Raw genomic sequence first — 21,861 nt, forward strand, 5'->3', positions numbered from 1 at the left:
AAATCAGAAGTTACAAAGAAATTAACTTCTGATAAACTAAAACAGGAAAAGACAGCTGAAGTGAACATAGGCTTAATGACAAAAAAGCAGCTTAAGCATAAGCTGAAAGATGTCAAGAATGCAAACAAGGTAAAATCACCTAGGAAAAATAGGAATGGAAAGGAAGGTGTTAATAAAAGCAATGATTATAAACCTGTTCCTGATGCTCCTAGGAAAACATGTCATAACTGTGGAAGTTCTAACCATCTGGCTTCTTTTTGCAGGAAGAATAAGAATATTAACTCCTTACCTTCAAAATCAGGAGTTAAGAGTCAGTCTGTTAGATACAAACCACAAAATCCTTGTTTTCATTGTGGTAGTTTATGGCATTCCATTTATACTTGTAAGGAATATCAAAATTTGTACTATGATTATTATCAAATAAAACCTTCTTTGAAGAAAGTTTCCATTGTTCCTTCTAGTGTAAATTCTGATTCAAAGTCTGATAGTGTAAGTTCTGATAAGAAAAATGTTAACATAAACTCTGATGCTAAATCCGCTGCAAATGTTAACAAACTTAATAAGGCCAAAGGATCCAAGCAAGTCTGGGTCCTTAAAATTAATAATTAGTGGTCTTTGTGATTGCAGGGCAACAGGAAAAATATTCTAGTTCTGGACAGTGGATGTTCAGGACATATGACTGGAAATAAGGCCCTGCTATCAGATTTTGTGGAGAAAGCTGGCCCAAGTGTTTCTTATGGAGATGGCAACATTAGAAAAACATTGGGATATGGCAATATCAATCTTAGAAATGTCATAATTAAACAAGTAGCTCTAGTCTCAGGACTTAAACACAACCTACTGAGTATAAGTCAAATCTGTGACAGAGGTTATCATGTTGATTTCTTTGAAGAACACTGTGAAATTGTGAGTAAATCTAAAGGCAAAGTTGTTCTGAAAGGATACAGGCGTGGTAACATTTATGAAGCTAAGCTTTCAACAAGTACTGATGGTTCTGTAATCTGTCTAATGAGTAGAGCATCAATTGAAGAAAGCTGGAATTGGCATAAGAAACTCTCTCATTTAAATTTTAACAATATAAATGAACTGGTCAAGAAAGATCTTGTGAGAGGATTGCCAAACACAGTATTTGCTCCTGATGGTCTTTGTGATTCATGTCAGAAAGCCAAACAAAGAAAATCTTCATTCAAGAGCAAGACTGAATCATCAATTCTTGAGCCTTATCATCTAATACATGTTGATCTATTTGGTCCAGTAAATGTCATGTCTATTGCAAAGAAGAAGTATGCGTTGGTCATAGTGGATGAGTTCACCAGATACACATGGGTGTATTTCTTGCATACAAAAAGTGAAACTGCATCAACCTTGATTGATCATATCAAACATCTGGATAAAATGGTCAAAGATTCTGTGAAAGTTTTAAGGAGTGATAATGGCACTGAGTTCAAGAATTTGATAATGGAAGAGTTCTGCAAAAGCAATGGAATAAAGCAGGAATTTTCTGCTCCTGGAACTCCACAGCAAAATGGAGTTGTTGAAAGGAAGAATAGAACTCTCATTGAAGCTGCACGTACAATGCTTGAAGAAGCAAAGCTTCCAACCTATTTCTGGGCTGAAGCTGTGCAGACTGCTTGTTTTACTCAAAATGCAACACTCATTAACAAGCATGGAAAAACACCATATGAGATGGTGAAGAAAAAGAAGCCAAATCTGAAATATTTTCATGTATTTGGATGCAAGTGTTTTGTTCTCAAGACTCATCCTGAACAGCTATCAAAGTTTGATCTAAAAGCTGATGAAGGAATCTTTGTTGGATATCCACTTTCCACAAAAGCCTTCAGAGTCTATAATTTGAGAACAAAAGTGGTCATGGAATCTATCAATGTCTCTTTTGATGACAAAAAGATTACTGGTCTTGAAGATTTCATTGACCATGATCGGCTGAGATTTGTAAATGAAGACTCAAATTCTGATACAGAAAATCCTGATAGTCTAAGTCCTGATACTATAAACTCTGATGGATTAAACTCTGATGTTATTGAAACTGTGGAGACTACGTCAAAGGAAGATGCACCTATGCAGGGGGAGCATACTCAAGATCCTACCACATCTCAAGAAACATCAGAACATACATCTGGCTCTTCAAGTTCTGATAAGCCAAGTTCTGATAGTGCTGAAAATTTAAATACTGATGAATCCAACTCAAAGAGCATAGTTTCAGGGGGAGCATCAGAAAATGAAAATGAAAATAGCATGGATCTTGGGGGAGCATCCAGTTCTAGAGAAAACCTTCCATCTGCAAGGAAGTGGACAAAATCACATACACCTGATTTGATAATTGGAAATCCTGATGCAGGTGTCAGAACTAGAACAGGTACTTCAAATGAATGTCTTTACAATTCTTTTCTCTCTCAGACTGAGCCAAAGAAAGTGGAAGAAGCTCTTCAAGATGCTGATTGGGTGCAAGCAATGCAGGAAGAGTTGAATGAATTTGAAAGAAACAAAGTCTGGACCCTAGTGCCAAGACCAAAGAATAGATCTGTTGTTGGTACAAAGTGGGTATTCAGAAACAAAACTGACAGTGATGGCATAATTACAAGAAATAAGGCAAGGCTGGTTGCAAAAGGATATTCTCAACAGGAGGGAATTGATTATGATGAAACATTTGCACCAGTTGCTAGGTTAGAAGCCATAAGGATATTCTTGGCTTATGCTGCTCACAAAAAGTTTACTGTCTTTCAAATGGATGTGAAAAGTGCTTTTCTCAATGGAGAATTGGAGGAGGAGGTATATGTTGAACAACCTCCAGGTTTTGTAGATACCAAATATCCAGATTATGTCTACAGGCTTGACAAAGCACTTTATGGACTTAAGCAAGCTCCTAGAGCATGGTATGAGACTTTAGCTCAGTTTCTTCTGGAAAGTGGATTCAACCGAGGGACAATAGACAAAACATTGTTCTACCTCAACCATGGAAAGGACTTACTTCTGGTCCAGATTTATGTTGATGATATCATTTTTGGATCTACAAATGACAAACTTTGCAAAAATTTTGCCAAACTAATGCAGTCAAGATATCAGATGAGTATGATGGGGGAACTTAGCTATTTTATGGGCCTTCAAGTCAAGCAGAATGAGGAAGGCACTTTTATTTGTCAAACCAAGTACACCAGAAACTTGCTGAAGAAATTTGGAATGCAAGATTGTTCAAGTGCATCCACTCCAATGGCCACTGCGACAAAACTGGATAAGGATACCGGTAAATCAGTAGATATTACTGACTACAGAGGTATGATTGGCTCTCTACTCTATCTAACTGCTAGTAGACCTGATATCATGTATGCTACCTGTCTTTGTGCAAGATTTCAAGCAGATCCAAGAGAACCTCACTTAACAGCTGTAAAAAGAATCTTTAAGTATCTTAAAGGAACAGCTGCTTTGGGATTATGGTATCCTAGAGAATCAGATTTTAAACTAATAGGTTACTCAGATGCAGATTTTGCAGGTTGCAAAATTGACAGGAAAAGCACAAGTGGAAGCTGCCAATTTCTTGGAGGCAGATTGGTTTCTTGGTACAGCAAGAAACAAAAGTCAATTTCCACATCAACTGTAGAAGCAGAGTATATTGTTGCAGGAAGCTGTTGTGCACAGATTCTTTGGATGAAGAATCAGTTACTGGATTATGGGTTAACATATTTCAAAATCCCTATTTACTGTGATAATCAAAGTGCTATTGCTGTGACAGGTAATCCAGTTCAACACTCAATGACAAAGCACATCAGCATCAGGTACCACTTCATCAGGGAACATGTGGATGAAGGTACAGTGGAATTGCATTTTGTTCCCACAGATCAACAACTAGCAGATATCTTCACAAAACCACTGTGTGAAGCTACTTTTACAAGATTGGTAAATGAACTTGGAATGGTTTCAGGTTCTTTCTCTAAATCTGCTTAGTCTTGTTCTGTGTTATCAGACTTTATGCTCAGTATTTACAGAATTAATCTCATTGTGTATTCTGTGCTTAATTGATAAATGTCTTTAAGTACTGACTGTTGTCTGATATATGTTTCTAAACTCTGATAAGTGATATGTCTGTTCAAGTACCTATTCAATCCTATGAGGATAACTGTGCTAGATACTGACATAGTAGTCTTCAATAAACAAATGATTCCATGTAAGAAGTAATTATTTCAGTGGAAACCCTATGACACTAGCAAATTCTGATATCAGTACATATGTTATTAGGAGATAATCGTCAGAAGATAGATATCAGAACTTAAGTGCTGAAGGACAATCAGATAAGGACAATAGCTGATTAAAGGAAAGAAGATCAAGATAAATATAAGAAGAGATATGCATGAAGAAGGAATTCTGTAAAGAATGGAATACTTGGAAGAAAAGATATATGATTGATATATTTTAGGAAGCAAAATTATATTCAATATCAATTAGCGATTATCTTGTAACTGTGTAGTATATAAACACAGATATAGGGTTTACACTATAAGTGTTATCATTATTAGAGAAGATTATTAATTATAACCCTAGCAGCTCTCGTGATATTTGTTCATCACTGAGAGGTAACAGTTCCATACTGTAACAGAGTTTATTGTTTCAATAAAGTTTGTTTTCTGTTACTTAAATTCTTAAAGTTCGATTTGAGTGTACTATACACTGTATTCACCCCCTCTATAGTGTGTGTGTGACCTATAATGAGGACGACATGAATAGGAAGTTTTTTACTGCCCCGGGAACCAGGTACGAGTGTGGGGCGGTTCATAAAGAAATCCAGGATAAGTACACGGATGCCGAGGTGGATAGTGCCCTTAGGCTTACCTTTAACCTTGAGAATAAATACGAATGGAGATAGCCCGAGATTCACGAGAGAGTGTATCACAGACCAGAGGGGGATGGGTTGGTATTCCCTTAAAACACCTCTGGGGAATGCGCCTCGGATTACACCAATTCACCAAGTCTCTATGTCGGGACGTGTATGGGATTCCTTTCACCCAACTGGCCCCGAATTCAGTAAAGTGGATAAGTTGGTTTCTAGCCTGTTGCCATGCCAAAAATTACCTTCCCACCTTCAAACTTTTTCATCACATTTTCAAGATTAAGAGATCCACATCTCGGCCAATATATGAGTTTTTATTCCGGATTGAGGATTGCGGATATCCTTCGGATAAGATGGTACTCCCAGTTAGCATGTTGACATCACTTAAGGGGTGGCACCGGGAGTTTATCTTCGTTCGGGGGGGATTTGGAGTTCATGCCACTCCATAAGCTCGAAATTAAAACAGATAAATTTTCGATCCATCGCGAGAGCTGCTTCTGTGAGGCACTCAGGACGCAATGGACCCGGGACTCCTTTAATAACAATGAAAATATGCATGCCGCCGGCTGTAAGTCCTTTGCCTTAACTTTATTTTGTTGCTCTAACTTTTTATTGTTTGCTTGTATCCGGGACTGACATTTGGTTGTTTCCTTTTCAGGTATTCCGAAGCTCATCCCCTACCCTCCGAACATGTCTGCACAACTCAAAGATTTGGTTGCCAAGTGCCGAAGGATCGGAGGCTCTTTCCGAGAATCTTTCCCTTGACTTGGAGAGCATTGAGGCACTTTCCGAGATTATCAACATTCAAGCAAGTGTTTCTTCTCCATTCATTAACTTAAAATGTGTGAAGCTACCGGAGGAGTATAAAGAGTCAAGTATATCTAGTGCTCTTAGAAGCTACTTACTTGGTGGTTGTCTTGGAGCCACCATTTTCACATCAGGGGCTCAGAACAACAGGATTCATCAAACACGAGCAGTTTCAGTGGTGGCTGAAAATGTGGTGCTGCAAGACCCCTTGTCAGCTCCAACCAAGGAGCTAGATGATTGTCAAAATATAAATTAAACTGTGAAGGTTGACATTGTTGACAAGAGGGTTCAAGAAGAGCATGTGATGGGCAATTCTTTGTTTGATGTAAACAGAGATACACAAACTCATCCTCTAGTTGGAGTAAGCAACAACAACGATCAGGTGAGCTGTTGTAATTGTAATAAAAATTTCAGGTTATGGCAGGGCCATGAGGTTAACTCTGACTTTGTATGCCTTCTCGATCGCATTATGCACAAGTACCCGAAAACCTTTGAGCACTTTACCACTAAAAACAAGAAATTATGTACAATGAATTTAAATATGTTGTGTACCTGGCTGAATGACTTCAAGAAAATATCCATGAATGAGGTTAATTCTGAAATGATTATAGAGTACATGGATGCTTTCGCTTACTTACAGAATCACGGATTTAACGTAAGTTGGTTGGTCAACCGCCTGAACTGTATAAAACATCTGAGGTTCTCAAAGCCCTTGATTCCAGAGCTTCATGCAATTGACCGTCGTATTAATGATGCTAAAATTAGACTGCAAGATTTGCAGGCTCTCCGCAAGGCGAAGATGAAAGATATTCAAAATGCATTTGGAACTATGGGTACTAACCTCGCTGTTGGTTCTATTGGAGATGACCTACTGTCGAGTCCCTAATTTTTATGAATTGGTTGCATGTTTGAGAGTTCTATTGGGATGCGCTATTAACTTGTCCAGAGTTTAGTCTTGAAGTGTTGGGTGCTATTTTGTTTTTTGCTGACTTTGTTATGCATGCTTCTGGTGTTTGGCTTCCAACTTATTGTTATATAACACCTTCTGTTATGGTAAAAAAATATGTCAATCATGTTTTGCTATTGTATGAGACTTCCTGTTTTGAACCAACTCACCTTGTTTCCGGAACTCTGGTGTAAATTACGAACGGGTTCAAAAATGTAGAGACTAGGTTTTAAAAGATTCACGTATCTCATTTCTTATACATTTCGAAACAAAATTCGTATACTTCTACGAAATTCGAAAATCAGAGTATCAAAATTTTTCCGAAAATAAAAATAAGTCAAAAAGTACTTATCTCAAAGCTTGAGAATTTACTCTTTTTGACCTTCTAAACGATGTTATCTTGAAAAACACGAAACACAAAAGTTGTAGAGAATGAAAAGATCTTTCTGAAAAGTCTAGGATCACTGAATTCCAACTTACGTTAAATTTTCTACGAAACAAGACTATTGATTTTGGTTAAGAAGAGCCCTACGAATTTTAATGATTAAAACGAGGAAGACGAATATGGTGTATTTATAACGAAACAAAACCCTGTATCTTAACCTACAAGTTATTCATATTAGAATCTAATCCAAATTTTAGGCCCAAAACTCTAATTCAATTTTAAATCTCAGTCCTTATCTAATTTTAATACTTTTTATTTTATTATTCTATTACTAGTCTAATTTTAAAAATTACAGGATATTAAATGGGTGCTATTTTGTTTTTTACCGACTTTGTTGTGCACTGCTTCTGGTGTTTGGCTTCCAACTTACTGTTATATAACACCTTCTTTATGGTAAAAAAATTTATCTTGTTTGCGGTAAAAATGATGTAAAAAAAACAAAAAGCTTATTTATTGTTTGACACTTACTTTTTTGTATCTTATATAAATAACTAGATTAGTTTTCGGGCCGTTTCCCTGTTATATTAATATTTATTTTATAAAAATTAATTTTAAAAACAATTTAATTGTTGAATATTATGTTGAGGGTAAATTACTATTAAAAATAAAATAATATCAGCAATTCTAGAATTTAAGAATAATATCACATAAATAATATTTTTAATTTAGAATTTTTATTGTATATAAAATTATTAAATAAACTGATGAATAATTATTCTAGTGATGATATAATTTTAAAAAAGATAAAATTAATGGAGCAAACAGACTGAGTGGAGATTAAAAATTGAAATATATAAAAATGAGGAGATAATAAAAAATGAGGACCTAAAATGAGTGTATGTTATAATAGAGAGAGAGAGATTAGGGAAACACATTAATTTTACTGGTATAAAATAATAAACCATATTTCTTGAGCATGTATTTTACGATTTTATAACTTTTTATATTATAAAATATAATTTATTATAAATTTATTTTAAATAAATTGTTAATACTGTAAAGCAAGTAAAAGAAGCAAAAATAAAAGAAAAAGGGATAATTATCAAAATCGAAGGAAATTAATATAGATATTAAAAGAAATTGTACTCACCTAAGAGTATCTTCTACTCACATGATTTATTAGTTATATTATTTGTAGCAAAAAAATATAAATATCCACAGAAAAAATTATCACTCCAATCATCAACTTATATTAGCTATAATTACAATTATTCTGTTTTGATCTTTCAAATTTATTAAACCGTGGATGAAATATAATTATCTTCTGAAACACATTCAAGTCATCTCTCATTCATTCTCTCCCTCTTTCATTCTCTCCAAGTACAAGCATAGTTTTTCAACTCCCATTATATTTGTATAAAATATTAACATATTATTCTAAAAGTAAAACTAATTATTATAGTTAATACAATTGAAATATAATATCTTACAAGTTCAACAAAATTTAACTAACCATTAATTTATATTATTTTAACTAACCCTTTGGACAAGGTCTTACTTAGTTTAAATATTTAACGTCATCATTCAACTGGTTTCACTAGTTGATGGATTAAAGTATGGGTCATGTTCCCTGACAATCATGTGTCAGGGACTGTTAACCAACACATCATTTCCTGGCCGTAATCCAACGGCCAGGATTTTAAAAGAAAAATCCCCGGTCCGCACTTTTTTCCATGGAATACAGCCTTTTCGCACTTATTTTACGCGGAACGTCTTTCCTTTCCACGGAAAATATTAGCGGAAGAACTGTACTTGCAGTTTATAACCCTAAAACGATCACACTTTCCTTTTTGTGCAACATTTGTCAAATTGGAGAGGAAATTTGGGGAAAATCTTGGTTTGTTCATCCTTACTCACTAATTACATTTGGTAAGGTCAATTTTTTGCTTTTTTCTTCTTGTAATTATGGATAAGATATTTGCTAAGTTTGAAGATAGAAAAGTTTTAAAAAAAAGTGATAATGTTGTAAATAGTGAGGTTGTTGATGTTAGTGGTAGTTGTTTACGTAATGATAATGTAAATTATGTTAACCTTGTTGATGATTGTGATGAAGATGTTTTTGTTAGTGAATATAGATTTGAAAATGAAGATTTGCATGAAAATATTGAGTTTATGCATGATAGTAGTGAGACTAGGGATAAAAGTGTTGTTGGGGAAGAAAATATTGTAATTCCTTTTTTGAAACAAAATTACTCTAATTTGGTAGCCGCCGAAAATGTAATTAGAGCCTATGCTTTGAAAAATGGGTTTGCAATTAAAATCCAAAATACACAAAGGCGTGTGGACAAAACAATATATGCCCGTACTTATGTTTATAATTTAGCGGGAGAAAACCGCGATAAAGAACCCGTAGAGGATGAAGAAGTTTTGATAGGAAGTGTCGATAGTGAGAAGAAGAAAAGCCGTAGAGATAAACTTCCTAGAAGTGGATGTAAATTTAAGATTTATGTGATTAATAGGCGAAATACAAGATATTGGGAGATAACATCGTTGGAGTTAAATCACAATCACGATGTTGTGTCGCCTTCTAAGATGAGTTTGATTAAAAGGGAGTGACATGTAACTGCCGCCAAAAAGAATTTAATTAATAGTTTCCATGTTTCGGGTATTGCGCCTAGACAACAAATGAATATATTTGGGAAAATGCACGAAGGAGAGGAGCAAGTAGGGTTTCATGCCCAACACTTGAGAAATGTCGTTCGTGATTTTAGAAAAGATAATTTGGGTGTGAATGATGCTCAAGAGGAAAGTGGATAATTTTTTTTTATTCAGACTCTAATTGATGAAGAAAGAAGATTGAAGTGTCTTTTATGGGTTGACCCCCGGTCGTTGTTGGCCTATAAAAATTTTGGTGATGTGCTTGCATTCGATACAACATATCAAACAAATAGGTATGATATGTCGTTTATGTCGTTCACCGGGGTGAATCATCACTATCAATCGGTTCTCTTTGGATTTGCACTAATGCGTGATGAATTGAAGACTACATTTGAGTGGGTTTTGGGTACTAGGTTAGAGGCCGTAGAAGGAAAAGCACATTTTGCTATTATCACCGATCACGATCAAGCGATGGCGGGGGAAATTCAATCTCAACTACCAAACATGACACATTTGTTGTGTTCGTGGCACATTAGTAACAAATTTCCGGAGAAGCTCTCAACCTACTATGCAAAAGAAGAATTTAAAGTTGACTTCAATAATTGCATATATCACTCGTTGACCGAAGAAATTTTTGAGGATAGGTGGGAAGCATTGATCTTGAAATACAAGTTGGAGGATAATACATTGTTGCAAGGCTTGTATAATTTGAAACATAAGTGGATCGATACTTTTACACGTAACATTTTTTCCGCGGGTCAAAAAATAACATCAAGAAGCGAATGAATGAATGCCTTTTTTGATGCTTATGTAGGGTCTTGCACGGAGATGAAAGAATTTGTCGAGGGTGCACAAAAAGCTTTAGAAAGACAATTTATGCGTGAGAAAGAAGAGGATTATAATACACATCACAAAATTCGTTACATGCCAATAGAGTTGATGGTGTGTTGCAATATCACATACCCGGAGATGATGCTTCATCCCATGATTTGACTCCAACGGAAAGATTTAATCACATGACTTTGCTCACTATAGGGTTTAGTCATAGTTGCATGGCATCGAAGGAACATTACGAGTATGTCGTGAGAATTATTAATTGAGAGACCGAAATTATTGAGAAAATACCTGTTCATGGGGTGGAAGGTGTTGGAAATGAATTTGATACCCAAATTACTCAAAAAAGTGGAGAGAAGTTACATGAAACTATTCTTGACCCCGTTGTTTCGAAAACCAAAGGGCGCAAAAAAGAGCACCGAATTAAAAGTCCCGTTGAGGAACTTGCAAGTAAAAAAAGGAAAATATGCCAAACCACTCTCCAAACCGTCGCCAACTAACGCATGTCCAGCAACCGGTAAACCCAAGATATAGCCAACATCCTCCAAAGTCACTGTCATTTCCCCCTGTCTCATGAAGAAGGTGTTGGTCTCGGGACGCCACCTCTCCAGAAGTGTCGTGACAAGCCTCGCATCATTCTGCAAAACCACAACTGGATTTGTAAACACATCAAAATCAATGCTATGCAACAAGTCCTTTTGTGCATCAGACAAAACCTACATACGCATGTTCCTGTTCCCACAATAACACTCCAAAAGACCCCGCTCATGTCCCTCCCAAATATCTGAACTCACATGATACTCGTTATCAAAGATAATGTCATGTCTAACTGAACCCGACAATATGTTATCTATCCTGAAACAATAAAAATGAAACCAATTCAATAAACTAAACGTAAACAATATAATCATTCGATTATATATACAAAGAAATATAATCATTCGATTATATATACAAAGAACGACGTAATCAAACAAAATCAGCTAAAAAATCATGGTTAAAGGTGAATAGATTAGGCTACTCATACTTTGCGAGCAGAGAAATGAAACACAAGTCTTCATTCGTATATTCTGAACAAACAAGTTAAAATAACAGTGGTTCACTACATTCAAAATCCAGACCAATACGAAATCCAGGCCATTAATTCAACTCCTCAACAAAAGTAAAACAATACGAAACCAACACCAAAATAATTTGTATATTCTGATATCTCATTACATTCAAAATCCAGACCATTAATTACTACTCAACAAAAGCAAAACAATACGAAACCAACACCAAAAAAATTCGCCACAATTCAACCAAATATTATCAAAATTCAATCTTTAACAAGATAACCAATAAATATTGTTAACAACAGTATCAACACTGATGCGAATCACCGCAATTCAATCAAAAACGAATACAAAAAACAGAAATTAAATATATAAAAACGAATTGGATGAATCCAAAAGCCCAATTATTAATATAATCCAAAACCGAATTACGTATATAATCGTACATACCCCGGGCCTTAAAAATCAGACATAAAGAATCATATATATACGCAATTACATACGCAATCATATATACACGAAAATCACATATATACGGAATTACATACGCAGCTTTTTTATTATATAACGAACATTAATGTCATTGAGTTGGGAAATCAAAAATCAAGTGATGAATCACCTGCAAATTGCTAGAAAATAGCCTGCAAATCGTCGTCAACCGCTCTGAATTAGTTTTTTAGGGTTAACATCCTAAGCGGGTCGATAGAACCCGTTTAATCTGATTCTCAGGGCTTCCGCGTTAAATAACTGTGGACGACGATTAAGGATACAAAGGTAATTACACGTTCCGCACATATCGCGGAGTGGATATCGTTCCATGGTTCTTTTGCGCAGAACGGGGATTTTTTTTTAAAATCCTCGCCAATCCAATGGCCAGTAAGTGATGTGTTGGTTAAGGGTTCCTGATATATGATTGTTAGGAAATAGGAACATTAAACATGATTGTTAGGAAATAGGAACATTAAAGTATTATTACTTAACATCATTCAATTATGTGATGAAGAAACAAAATATGATTCACTCCTGAAACACTCACCCATGGTGACCTGGTTAGGGGTGAGCATATCGTGCGTAGTGGACTGCACAGGGCTGATTTTAAGGTCGACTAGGGGGCTTAAGCCCCATCCTGGCCAGCATACCACCATAGTAATTTTATTTCTGTTACAAAAGTTTCAAATGAGTCCATCTCACTACAAGATAAGCCAGCCTCTATATTTTTATTTTCGCCATTGCTCAAATATATGTAATCCTCAAATATATTTAATCCTCGACTATGGACAAACTCGTTCGGTTTTAACTAGTAATAATTGCTTCTTAATGAAACATGTTCATACCAAACCTGTCATAGAAATATGCAAGTCCCTCCAAAGAACTTAAACCTTTCTGAAATAATAACCTATTTTAACACAAGGTAAGGTAACCTGGATCATAAATGGGTTGGAAATAGGTTTCCAACAGAAAAAAGCAGTGTGTTTTTCATTGTGCTACTTTTGACGTATACTCCCTTTCAATTGTTTACATTTTTCAGAAAGTGTTTTAAGGTGCATATAAAATATAGTTTTGTAAATTTTTTTTACAATTTTATTTCTCTAAATAAAAATTAAAACATTCAATTTTTATTCAGAAAAAAAAAATTATAAAAATAAATTACATAACTATAATTTTTATATACTATAGTTATTATATGCCTTAAAATGCGTGCCGGAAACTTCCTTAGAAATGTAAACTATTCAAAAGGACCGAGGGAGTAACAAAAAGCAAAAGAAACCAAACGAGATTGATATATCAATGAAAAAATAATTTTCTTTCAAGAAAAGCCAAATATCAGCAGAGAATTACCAAAGAACACTCCTTGCTGTATTAAAATAAGATATATGGATCCCAAGAAAACTGTTTTAAAAATCCTACATGCCAGTCGAACAATCAAAAGATAAACTGGAACAAGATAAATCCTGTAAGACAATACATCAGAGAAAACTCCCGGACAAGAGTTATACATGAAACTAAGCAAAAACTACTCTCCAGCAACAAGCTAAAAGCAATTCCATCTTCACTCAAAAGCATCATCATCGTCATCAGGCAGAGGCTGATTTGCAGCTTGCTGAAGCTCGTGTTCATGTCTGCAAAATTAAACAAGCATCGCACATTAGTCAGGAAATGTTAATTAATTCCAGTCTAATAATGCCTTTCCTAAGAGCAAATGAACTAACACTTGTACAGAACAGGTTTACAAGTAATATGTTTTAACTTGTATGCAAAGATGTGGAGAAAAGTGAAAAAAGAATCTTACTGTTGTTGCACAGCCATATCAATATGCACTTCTGGCGGAGCAAGGGCAGGTGATTCAACAAAGTGTAAGTTGGCATCCCTGCACAATCACAGTTCACAAGAAAACAACAATGTTAGAAGCCAGCAAATGGCATATTTCTAAAAAAAGATGAATTCGAACTTAATTATAACTTTACCCTGCAAGTTTCCTAGCCAGGTAGAGAAATGGCTTTTCAAAGTTGTAGTTGCTCTTGGCGGATATCTCATAATACTGAAGGTTCTTCTTGCGATGGAATGTCACTTGCTTAGCCTTCACTTGTCTGTTCTTCACATCAACCTTGTTTCCACACAGCACAACAGGAATATTCTCACAGACCCTGATAGAATCAGATTGCAAGACAGATATATTAGAAACAACCTCACCAAAAGTTATTAAATAACATCATTATAACTTTAGAAAGACAAACCTGCAAAGATCACGATGCCATGTTGGTACATTTTTGTAAGTCAGCCTAGCAGTGACATCGAACATTATGATGGCACATTGCCCATGGATGCTGCAAAAGTGATATATTATTACAGTTAGTAATAAGAAATTACATTTTCTTATTACATGATTAAATGAGGCAGGCATTACAGGTCTTCTCTATTCTTCTTAAAACTACACTTCTTCAATAGAGGTGACTAAATTATACATCTTCAACAGAGCTGACATGAATTTCTTTAATAATTAAAGAATCAGGCAAGTTTGCTGAAAGAGTTCGACAAAAAGTGGAGCGGGCACGATCTATCTATTTGTGTCTCTAAATTTTATGAAATTTCAATGACATATAAACAAAGCTTTGCACTAACAAAAAGAGCACATAATCAAATAATGTTATTAGTAGAAGTCAACAGGAAGATCAACATTAACAGTAATAAGTGAATCAAATCTTCAGAAAATATATTTCACATACTAGTAACCATCCCTAAGACCGCCAAACTTCTCCTGCCCAGCAGTGTCCCAGCAATAGAACCGGATTTTCCCACAGTTAGTGAAAAAATCCAACGGATGAACTTCAACACCAATGGTTGCTGTATACATTGAGAAAAACACATCTTTAATTGCTGAGCTTAAAAAATGGAACTTTCATAGGTTAATCTTATCTACTAACAAAACATATATGGTAATTCAATCGCGCTTACGTTCATATTTCTTCTCAAATTCCCCGGTAAGATGCCTCTTTACAAAAGTAGTCTTTCCTGTCAGAACAAAAAATAAATATATCAGATCACTCAAAACTAACTTATGTTTGTTCCCAATCTAAACATTACAACCAACAAACACAGACCATGCCTAATATTCTAGATTATGAATACCATCTTATAATCACCACATACTACAAAGAAATAAAAACGTTTATTCTCAAACAAGTAAACCTATTGATAATTATATTGCACTAAATTACAAATAAACCTCTGTTTACTAATTCACAAATTAATGTTATATTACACTAAATCACAACCAAACCTAATTTCCTAATGCAAATACATGAATGAACAACTTTTGGCTAATTCAAAATATCCTTGCTAATTCACCAAAAAAGAATAATTTACAGAGATAATATAACTAATAATTCTGAAAAAAATCAATTAATCAGCTTTTTCAACAAATATCTTTAGTGGACCAAACACAAAGCAATCACAACAGAGTTTTAATCCACAAATCAAAGCACAAACAAACTATTCGACAATCAAAATAAAATATAAATATCTGCACGACAAAATACGTAACTAAACCAATTCATACAATCTAACACTTAATCATACACAAAACTCAAAAGAATCGCATATCAACTAAGAAACCTAATTAGCATATGCACGGAGAGAGAGAGAGAGAGAGATTACCAGTTCCACCATCGCCAACAATGACAAGCTTGAAACTAGGATAATCAACAGTTTGCTGATTAGGTAAAGCCTGCATCAATTCACACCAATCAATACACACACATACTCAAACAGAATATAGATACAGAAAAGACAGAATGAAGATCGATACCATTTGGAGTGATTAGCAGCCGCACAAGGGTTTACAAAGAGAACGCAGTGTGTAAGGTATAGGGATTGTATGTGTTGTGTGTATATATATATATAAGCCCCCCAACAATAGGCTCGCTCGCTCTTAAGCTTTCATCAGTTAGCTTTCAAGTAACGCGATCATCTGGACCGTCCGATTAACTTTGCGTTTTTTCTTCGTTTCTTAATCACGTGACCGTCCGCGTATATACGACGCCGTATTTTTACAAATTTAAATTTTGAATCTCTTGTTGGGTCTCACTGACACAGCCACGGGCCGAGGGCGATATGGGCTTATGTCCGGTCCAACTGTGTAAATTGTTTTAAGTAAATGTTTATCCTCTTTTTTTTTGGATGTTCGATGTTAGCTTTCGATTTTCGTAATGTTTTTTTTGATGGGATGTTTTGCCTTTAAAATAGATTAATAGTCCTATTTCTTATCTCAGTTTATATCTTTATGAATTGGCCATATCCTCTGATCTTTATGGATCAGCTATTACGTTAGTTAATGAAGAGAGTAACTGCAAAATCATTTTTTACTATAAAAAAGATATACATCATTTTCAAAATACACACCATGTGAAACAAAGATTAGGTTGATGATGATATATTCATCGTGAGTATGGGTTTCCGTTTGCAAGTATTGGGCTTCTCCAAAAATTTGTATAATGTTTTGGAATATGACATAGGCGTTGTTGATTGGAATAGCGGTTGTCGTTCACGGTGTAGCGCGAAAAGACTAATGATTTGGTTTTGGACGCGCGATGACTGAATTTGTTTGACGACTGTTTTCTTTCGATGGTCATCCATCTTCTAAGGGATCAAGAAAATAGCGACGCACTGTTGAGCGTGATTTTCAGCCCGTGTTGACGAGAAGTGTATTGTTCATGAACCTCATTTTCAGCCCGTGTTGACGAGAAATGTTAAATGCATTTGTATTAGGTAAGTCCTATGTAAATAATGTCATAGGCTCAGGTTTGTCTCGATCACTATGTCATCAAATTTTATTTTTATGTTTTTAGTTAAAACTTTACACTTTTTTTATATTGTGCACATACACACACAAGCCGGGGGTCTTTCGGGAAACAACTTCTTCATTCTTATGAATGAGGGGAAGGCTGCGTACATCTTACCCTCCCCAGACCCTGCGAAGGATATAACGGGTATGTTTGGTTTGGTTATGTTTGCCTTTAAAATAATGTTGGATAGAATTTGTAAAAAAAACATTAGTGGAATGCTGATAATTATTCATTTTGAATATGAGCGCGAAATTTTTGTTGAAAATTTGGATTGAAATAATTTGATCAATAAAATTTGCGGACGACCAAAAATAATAATTTTGTACGCACTTTACTTTTTTGGTAAGTAGAAATTTTGAAATATATCTTGCAATATATGGTAAATCAAAACCGACATATGCACTTATTCTTCTTTATGATCCCATTTTAATTTTTATTGTGGTGTAATAACAACATATACGGTAAAATAAAAATTTTAAAACTTGAGATATCAGAAATTGGATCGAGGGCTAATTGGTGGGTAGTTTGATTATGATAATCAGATTACCTGGCTGTTATTGGGTTCACAACATGTAATATTACATGACCCCAAAGAAAGGTAAGTTGGCTCGAAAAAACAAGGGACGATAAATAATTTGAAGTCTCTTGATTAAATATTCTACCAACTCATTTTATGTATGCACGTAAGCTATTAGATGTTTGACTGAGATTTCTACCGACATGCAATAATCACTAAAAATCAAGGATGTAAATTCTGAAGCATAATCAAATCGAATTGATTTCATTGGATGATTATGAATTTGGGCTCGTAACTTGATTATACTTGATTATTTAGGCAATTAGTTTGACAAAGACTGTATTTCTTGTGCAAAATCAAACAAATATGAGATTATTTAGTTGATGCATCAATAATCATAAAATTTTATAAATGGGCCGGAAGATGGATGAATGTAACCACAAATATCATATTGGATTTGTTTGAAGAATTTAACTTAAAAATTTAACAAGAAATGGCCGACCTATTAATTTTTCTAGAGAACAAGTTGAACAAGAAAGTTCATCTTGTGGTATGACCTTTTGTTGTGTAATAGAATGTGCTATAAAACTTTCTATAATGCAACGTATAATTAGAATCTCACGTATGACCAAGCCTTTCATATCATAAAATAAGATATTTTGGATCAATGATTTTAAAAATATTGACGATATAAAACTCAAGGTCCTTAATTTATGTGGCATGTAACCCATAAGATATTAAATATAGTTTTCTTTAAAATTACCAGAGATACTTGAGTTGCTGAAAATATATTCTTATATATTCTCATTAGTTGTTTCCTATTAGGAAGTTAGCAGTAGAGACAGATTTTGGGAGTCCGGAAGGGGTCCAAAGGTCACCATGAAATTTAAATATATACTAGGTCGTATGTACTTTTTCATTTTATGCCTCGAGTTCAGCTGATTAAAAGAGTTATAATTTATTCACAAAATCATGATTCAATTCTTATGCAATGCTATTATTTTTAGTTAATTTCTTTTTAGTTGTTTTTTTCTTGATTGCTTTATTATTTATAGTTAATTATTTTCTTTTTATTTTTTATTTATTTTTAATTCTTATAAGTTGTGCATCCTCTGGATTTATACTTCTTCGTAAGGTCTTTTAAATGATTTATAAAGATAAAATAAAAAATGTGTTGGTGTGAAAAAGAATGTGTTCGGTGATATTCAACCTAATATGACAAATATGATAAGTATATCATTCATTGTTATTTGGTACTTTAGCTAGCCACCTATGATAATTAGAATTGGTGTAACTTTCACTCCCACTTCATTGGCCATAATTATATTAATTTCGAAATCATAGTATTGTGGTGAAAGGTCGAAAGGATCATATTAATATCGGTGACTAAATCACCACATGTGATGGATAAAAATACGGTTGGATCGAGCATTGGTGTCTAAGAAGTGGATGGAGGTTTTTCAAGAGGCCAAGTTAAACAATTTAGAAATGTCAATCTTAGACCATTGACATATATTTCTTGAACCAATGATACTATAGAATGAAGTGCGAGTAAAAAGATTTCGTTTTGAAAACGCTTGGTTGTGTGATCCAATCTGTATTAAAACAGGGAAGGACATATGGGAAAAAATATCGTCAGCCTCATTTAGAGATAAACTCGAGGCATTCTCTGATTTACTAAAATGATGCGGGTGTTAGGGCGAAATCACGCACTAATATTCACGCAAGTATACGCGTTCGCAAGTAATATAGAATACTTTCTAGTTCGTTCCCTCAGAGACTCAGACTAATTTATTGTCTAATTTAACTCACTCACCAATGTATGACTACTTCTCAATGTTAAGATAATAACACTTAAAATTGTTGATTAAATATTAACTATAATTAACTACTTAATTAACCACTTAACTAACACTTCAATTTATCAATAATAAAACACTCATGAGATCACAACTTCATTATTACTTCCTTCTATAGCCATAGTTATTACCTTTAGCATGTGACAGTGATGATATTAATCGAATAACACGAAACTGATAAAAGCCAACTTTCATTGTACTAATACCATTCTACCAAACATCCACAATTAAGATAGAAGTTGAATAGACATCAATTATGTTGAGTTCCTATATGTCTACAGAAATTGACAACACGATGATTTAAGCACAAGTTATTCCTTTTTGATTACATAGGGAAAATAAAACTGTTAGAGTTACCCATTAATCATGCACAACGTACATGAACCTATGCTAGCATGGCAAGTTCTAAATCTCAAGATCCACCGTCGCTTCACAAGAGATTAACACCCTATCTTATATGTTCGCGACGCACATAAGACGAATACGCACAACCAATACTAGATATCATGCAATCATCACATACTAAAGTATTAAACAATTAACTAAAGAATTCCATAATAAATCCGTTGCAACCCCATGATCACGATTAGCCCATAATAGAACTTATCGCCATCATGGGTTCATATGAAATCATGATAAACAAACACAAGAAAATAATAACTAAACTGATTATATTAAAACAGAGTACGTCACAAGAGTAAATAAGTCAAAGCAAGAAAACTAGCATCCAACGTTACAACGAAACAAGAATCACAAGAATATAAGCTTCCTCTTCGTTGCTGTGTGCTAAATCGGTCTTCTTCCTTATCTCCTTCGCTTCTTGCAAAACACAATCTAAAACATAATCTCCTCTTAATTTTCTGTGAAAAACGTCTCAAATCTACCTATATAATAGTCCCATAAAACTCAGATTACATAGAAGTTGGAAGCCAAACAGAAGTAGAAGTCTAAAATAATATATCTTTTTCCCCGACCCTGCGTGGCCGCTCAGCATTTCTGCGCGGGCGCGCAAGGCTGCTGCGCGGCCGCTCAGCATTGCTGCGCGGGCGCGCAGGACCCTTCTGGAAAAATTCCATGTTTGCTCCGTTTCTTCGCCGTAATCTGCCCGTTCTTTTCCTCTCGCAAAGGTGAACACATGCCAAGGCTTATTCTTGATGATTCCTCCTCCAAAATACAACTAATACCCTGAAATGCATAAACACTAGAAAAACGCATCAAATACACAAAATACTTGATTTCAAGACACCAATTTAAGCCATTTTAAGACGTTCTAAGTGGTATAAAATGCCACTTATCACACCCCCAAACTTAAATCGATGCTTGTCCTCAAGCGTCACAGACTCAAAACAAATAAAAATATGCATGAATGCAATCTATATGAAAATGCAACGATCCCCCTTACTACAATTAACCAACCAAATTGTCACGTCTCAACGAATGCAGTTAGACACTAAAGATCAATAAACTCATGCAAACGGACATACAGCCAGAAACGTGGTGTGTGCAAATGCTTAACAGATATGCTTTGGAACTAGACCAATTACTATGACTAGACTATCCTCAAGGCAATCCTACAATTATATAAAGAATAAAAATTCTAGGCACAAAGTGATATACAACACTACAAGAACTCTGGAGCTTACTACGGAATCGTGCTTTTTATTTACAACTCAAATGCTTATTTGACCGTGCAATGAGTGAGGTCCACAAAAGACTTATACAATGGTATCCATGTAACGAGTGTTAGGTTAGCGGATCCCAGACTCTAAAAGCCTTATGTCACTAGGCACAAAGTCCCCTAAGAACTTAATAACTCGAATACCAAAGAGCCCACTCTTGATCAATTATGCAAAAAATATTTTTTTTTCTTTTTTCTCTGAGCAAGTGCGTTTCGCTCCATCTTGCTCAACCCTAGACTACTCGCATAACATGCGAGCCGGCTACTAGCCATTTGACGCCTAGCCACAACTAGCAACAAATTCCATTTTTACTCCATATTTTTTCTTTTTCATGCCTTTACCACTAAGAACCTATTATCAAATTCTAAGCATAATAAATAGATTATCCTCGAAAATAATCAGATCATAACAACAATCTAGTCCTTAAGCATTCTCTAAGACTTAGTGACAATACAAGTGCTTCTAGCATGCATACCAACCTACACAACTTAATAACACTTTAATGCTATCACTACACTCGCATCAATATCACAATTCAGTCGATAAATCATTGCAAAAGGGATCATGGTATATGCATGAGCTATATGATATGACAAACAAATAAAGCTATATATAAAAAAAAACTATATGGCAAAAATTATACAACTATATGAACTAACTATCATGAATATGCAGCTATATGACACACACAAAATATTCCTTAACTACCACCCCCAAACTTAAAATCTTCACTGTCCCCAGTGAAGGTAGTAGAAAGGAACACAGGGTATACCTACTCGGAGTCATCACCATCATCACCCTCAGTGGGTGGAGTATCAGGCGGCGGGTATGCAGAGTCCTCACCAAAAACTGGCCACTGGATATCAGCTCCAAGGCCTCGAAAAGCAGTCATTAACGCAAGAGTGAGCTCCTGAGCAAACCTGCTCTACGTCTCATACATGG

At 34.8% G+C, this 21,861-nt stretch overlaps 2 protein-coding genes across 2 annotated transcripts; one reads left to right on the forward strand and one right to left on the reverse strand.

The window, feature by feature from the left end:
* The first annotated feature begins 9,933 nt into the window (after window positions 1-9,933).
* Window positions 9,934-10,626, forward strand: LOC141665891 (protein FAR1-RELATED SEQUENCE 5-like). The gene is made up of 2 exons (XM_074471875.1): window positions 9,934-10,372; window positions 10,448-10,626. Exons 1-2 carry the CDS (start codon window positions 9,934-9,936, stop codon window positions 10,624-10,626), a joined length of 618 nt encoding a protein of 205 aa, XP_074327976.1.
* Window positions 10,627-13,357: 2,731 nt separating this feature from the next.
* On the reverse strand, window positions 13,358-15,942 carry LOC141667107 (GTP-binding nuclear protein Ran1). Its single transcript, XM_074473468.1, has 8 exons — window positions 15,829-15,942; window positions 15,678-15,747; window positions 14,976-15,032; window positions 14,747-14,864; window positions 14,258-14,347; window positions 13,988-14,167; window positions 13,813-13,890; window positions 13,358-13,642 (listed from the first exon to the last, which is right to left on the reverse strand). The coding sequence occupies exons 1-8, from the start codon at window positions 15,829-15,831 to the stop codon at window positions 13,573-13,575; spliced, it is 666 nt and encodes a 221-aa protein (XP_074329569.1). The 5' UTR covers window positions 15,832-15,942; the 3' UTR covers window positions 13,358-13,572.
* Between the last annotated feature and the right edge of the window lie 5,919 nt (window positions 15,943-21,861).

This window comes from Apium graveolens, chromosome 6 (assembly GCF_009905375.1).
Source record: "Apium graveolens cultivar Ventura chromosome 6, ASM990537v1, whole genome shotgun sequence".
Taxonomy (NCBI): domain Eukaryota; kingdom Viridiplantae; phylum Streptophyta; class Magnoliopsida; order Apiales; family Apiaceae; genus Apium; species Apium graveolens.

What these genes read in the sequence shown, in the direction of transcription:
- LOC141665891 (XM_074471875.1), top strand. Translation starts at nt 9,934, where the DNA reads ATGTCGTTTATGTCGTTCACCGGGGTGAATCATCACTATCAATCGGTT. An exon ending in GTGGATCGATACTTTTACAC is followed by an intron (nt 10,373 to 10,447) that starts GTAACATTTTTT and finishes ATGCTTATGTAG; the next exon opens with GGTCTTGCACGGAGATGAAA.
- LOC141667107 (XM_074473468.1), bottom strand. An exon ending in ATTTGAGAAGAAATATGAAC is followed by an intron (nt 14,865 to 14,975) that starts GTAAGCGCGATT and finishes CAATGTATACAG; the next exon opens with CAACCATTGGTGTTGAAGTT. An exon ending in GGTCTTAGGGATGGTTACTA is followed by an intron (nt 14,348 to 14,746) that starts GTATGTGAAATA and finishes TCACTTTTGCAG; the next exon opens with CATCCATGGGCAATGTGCCA.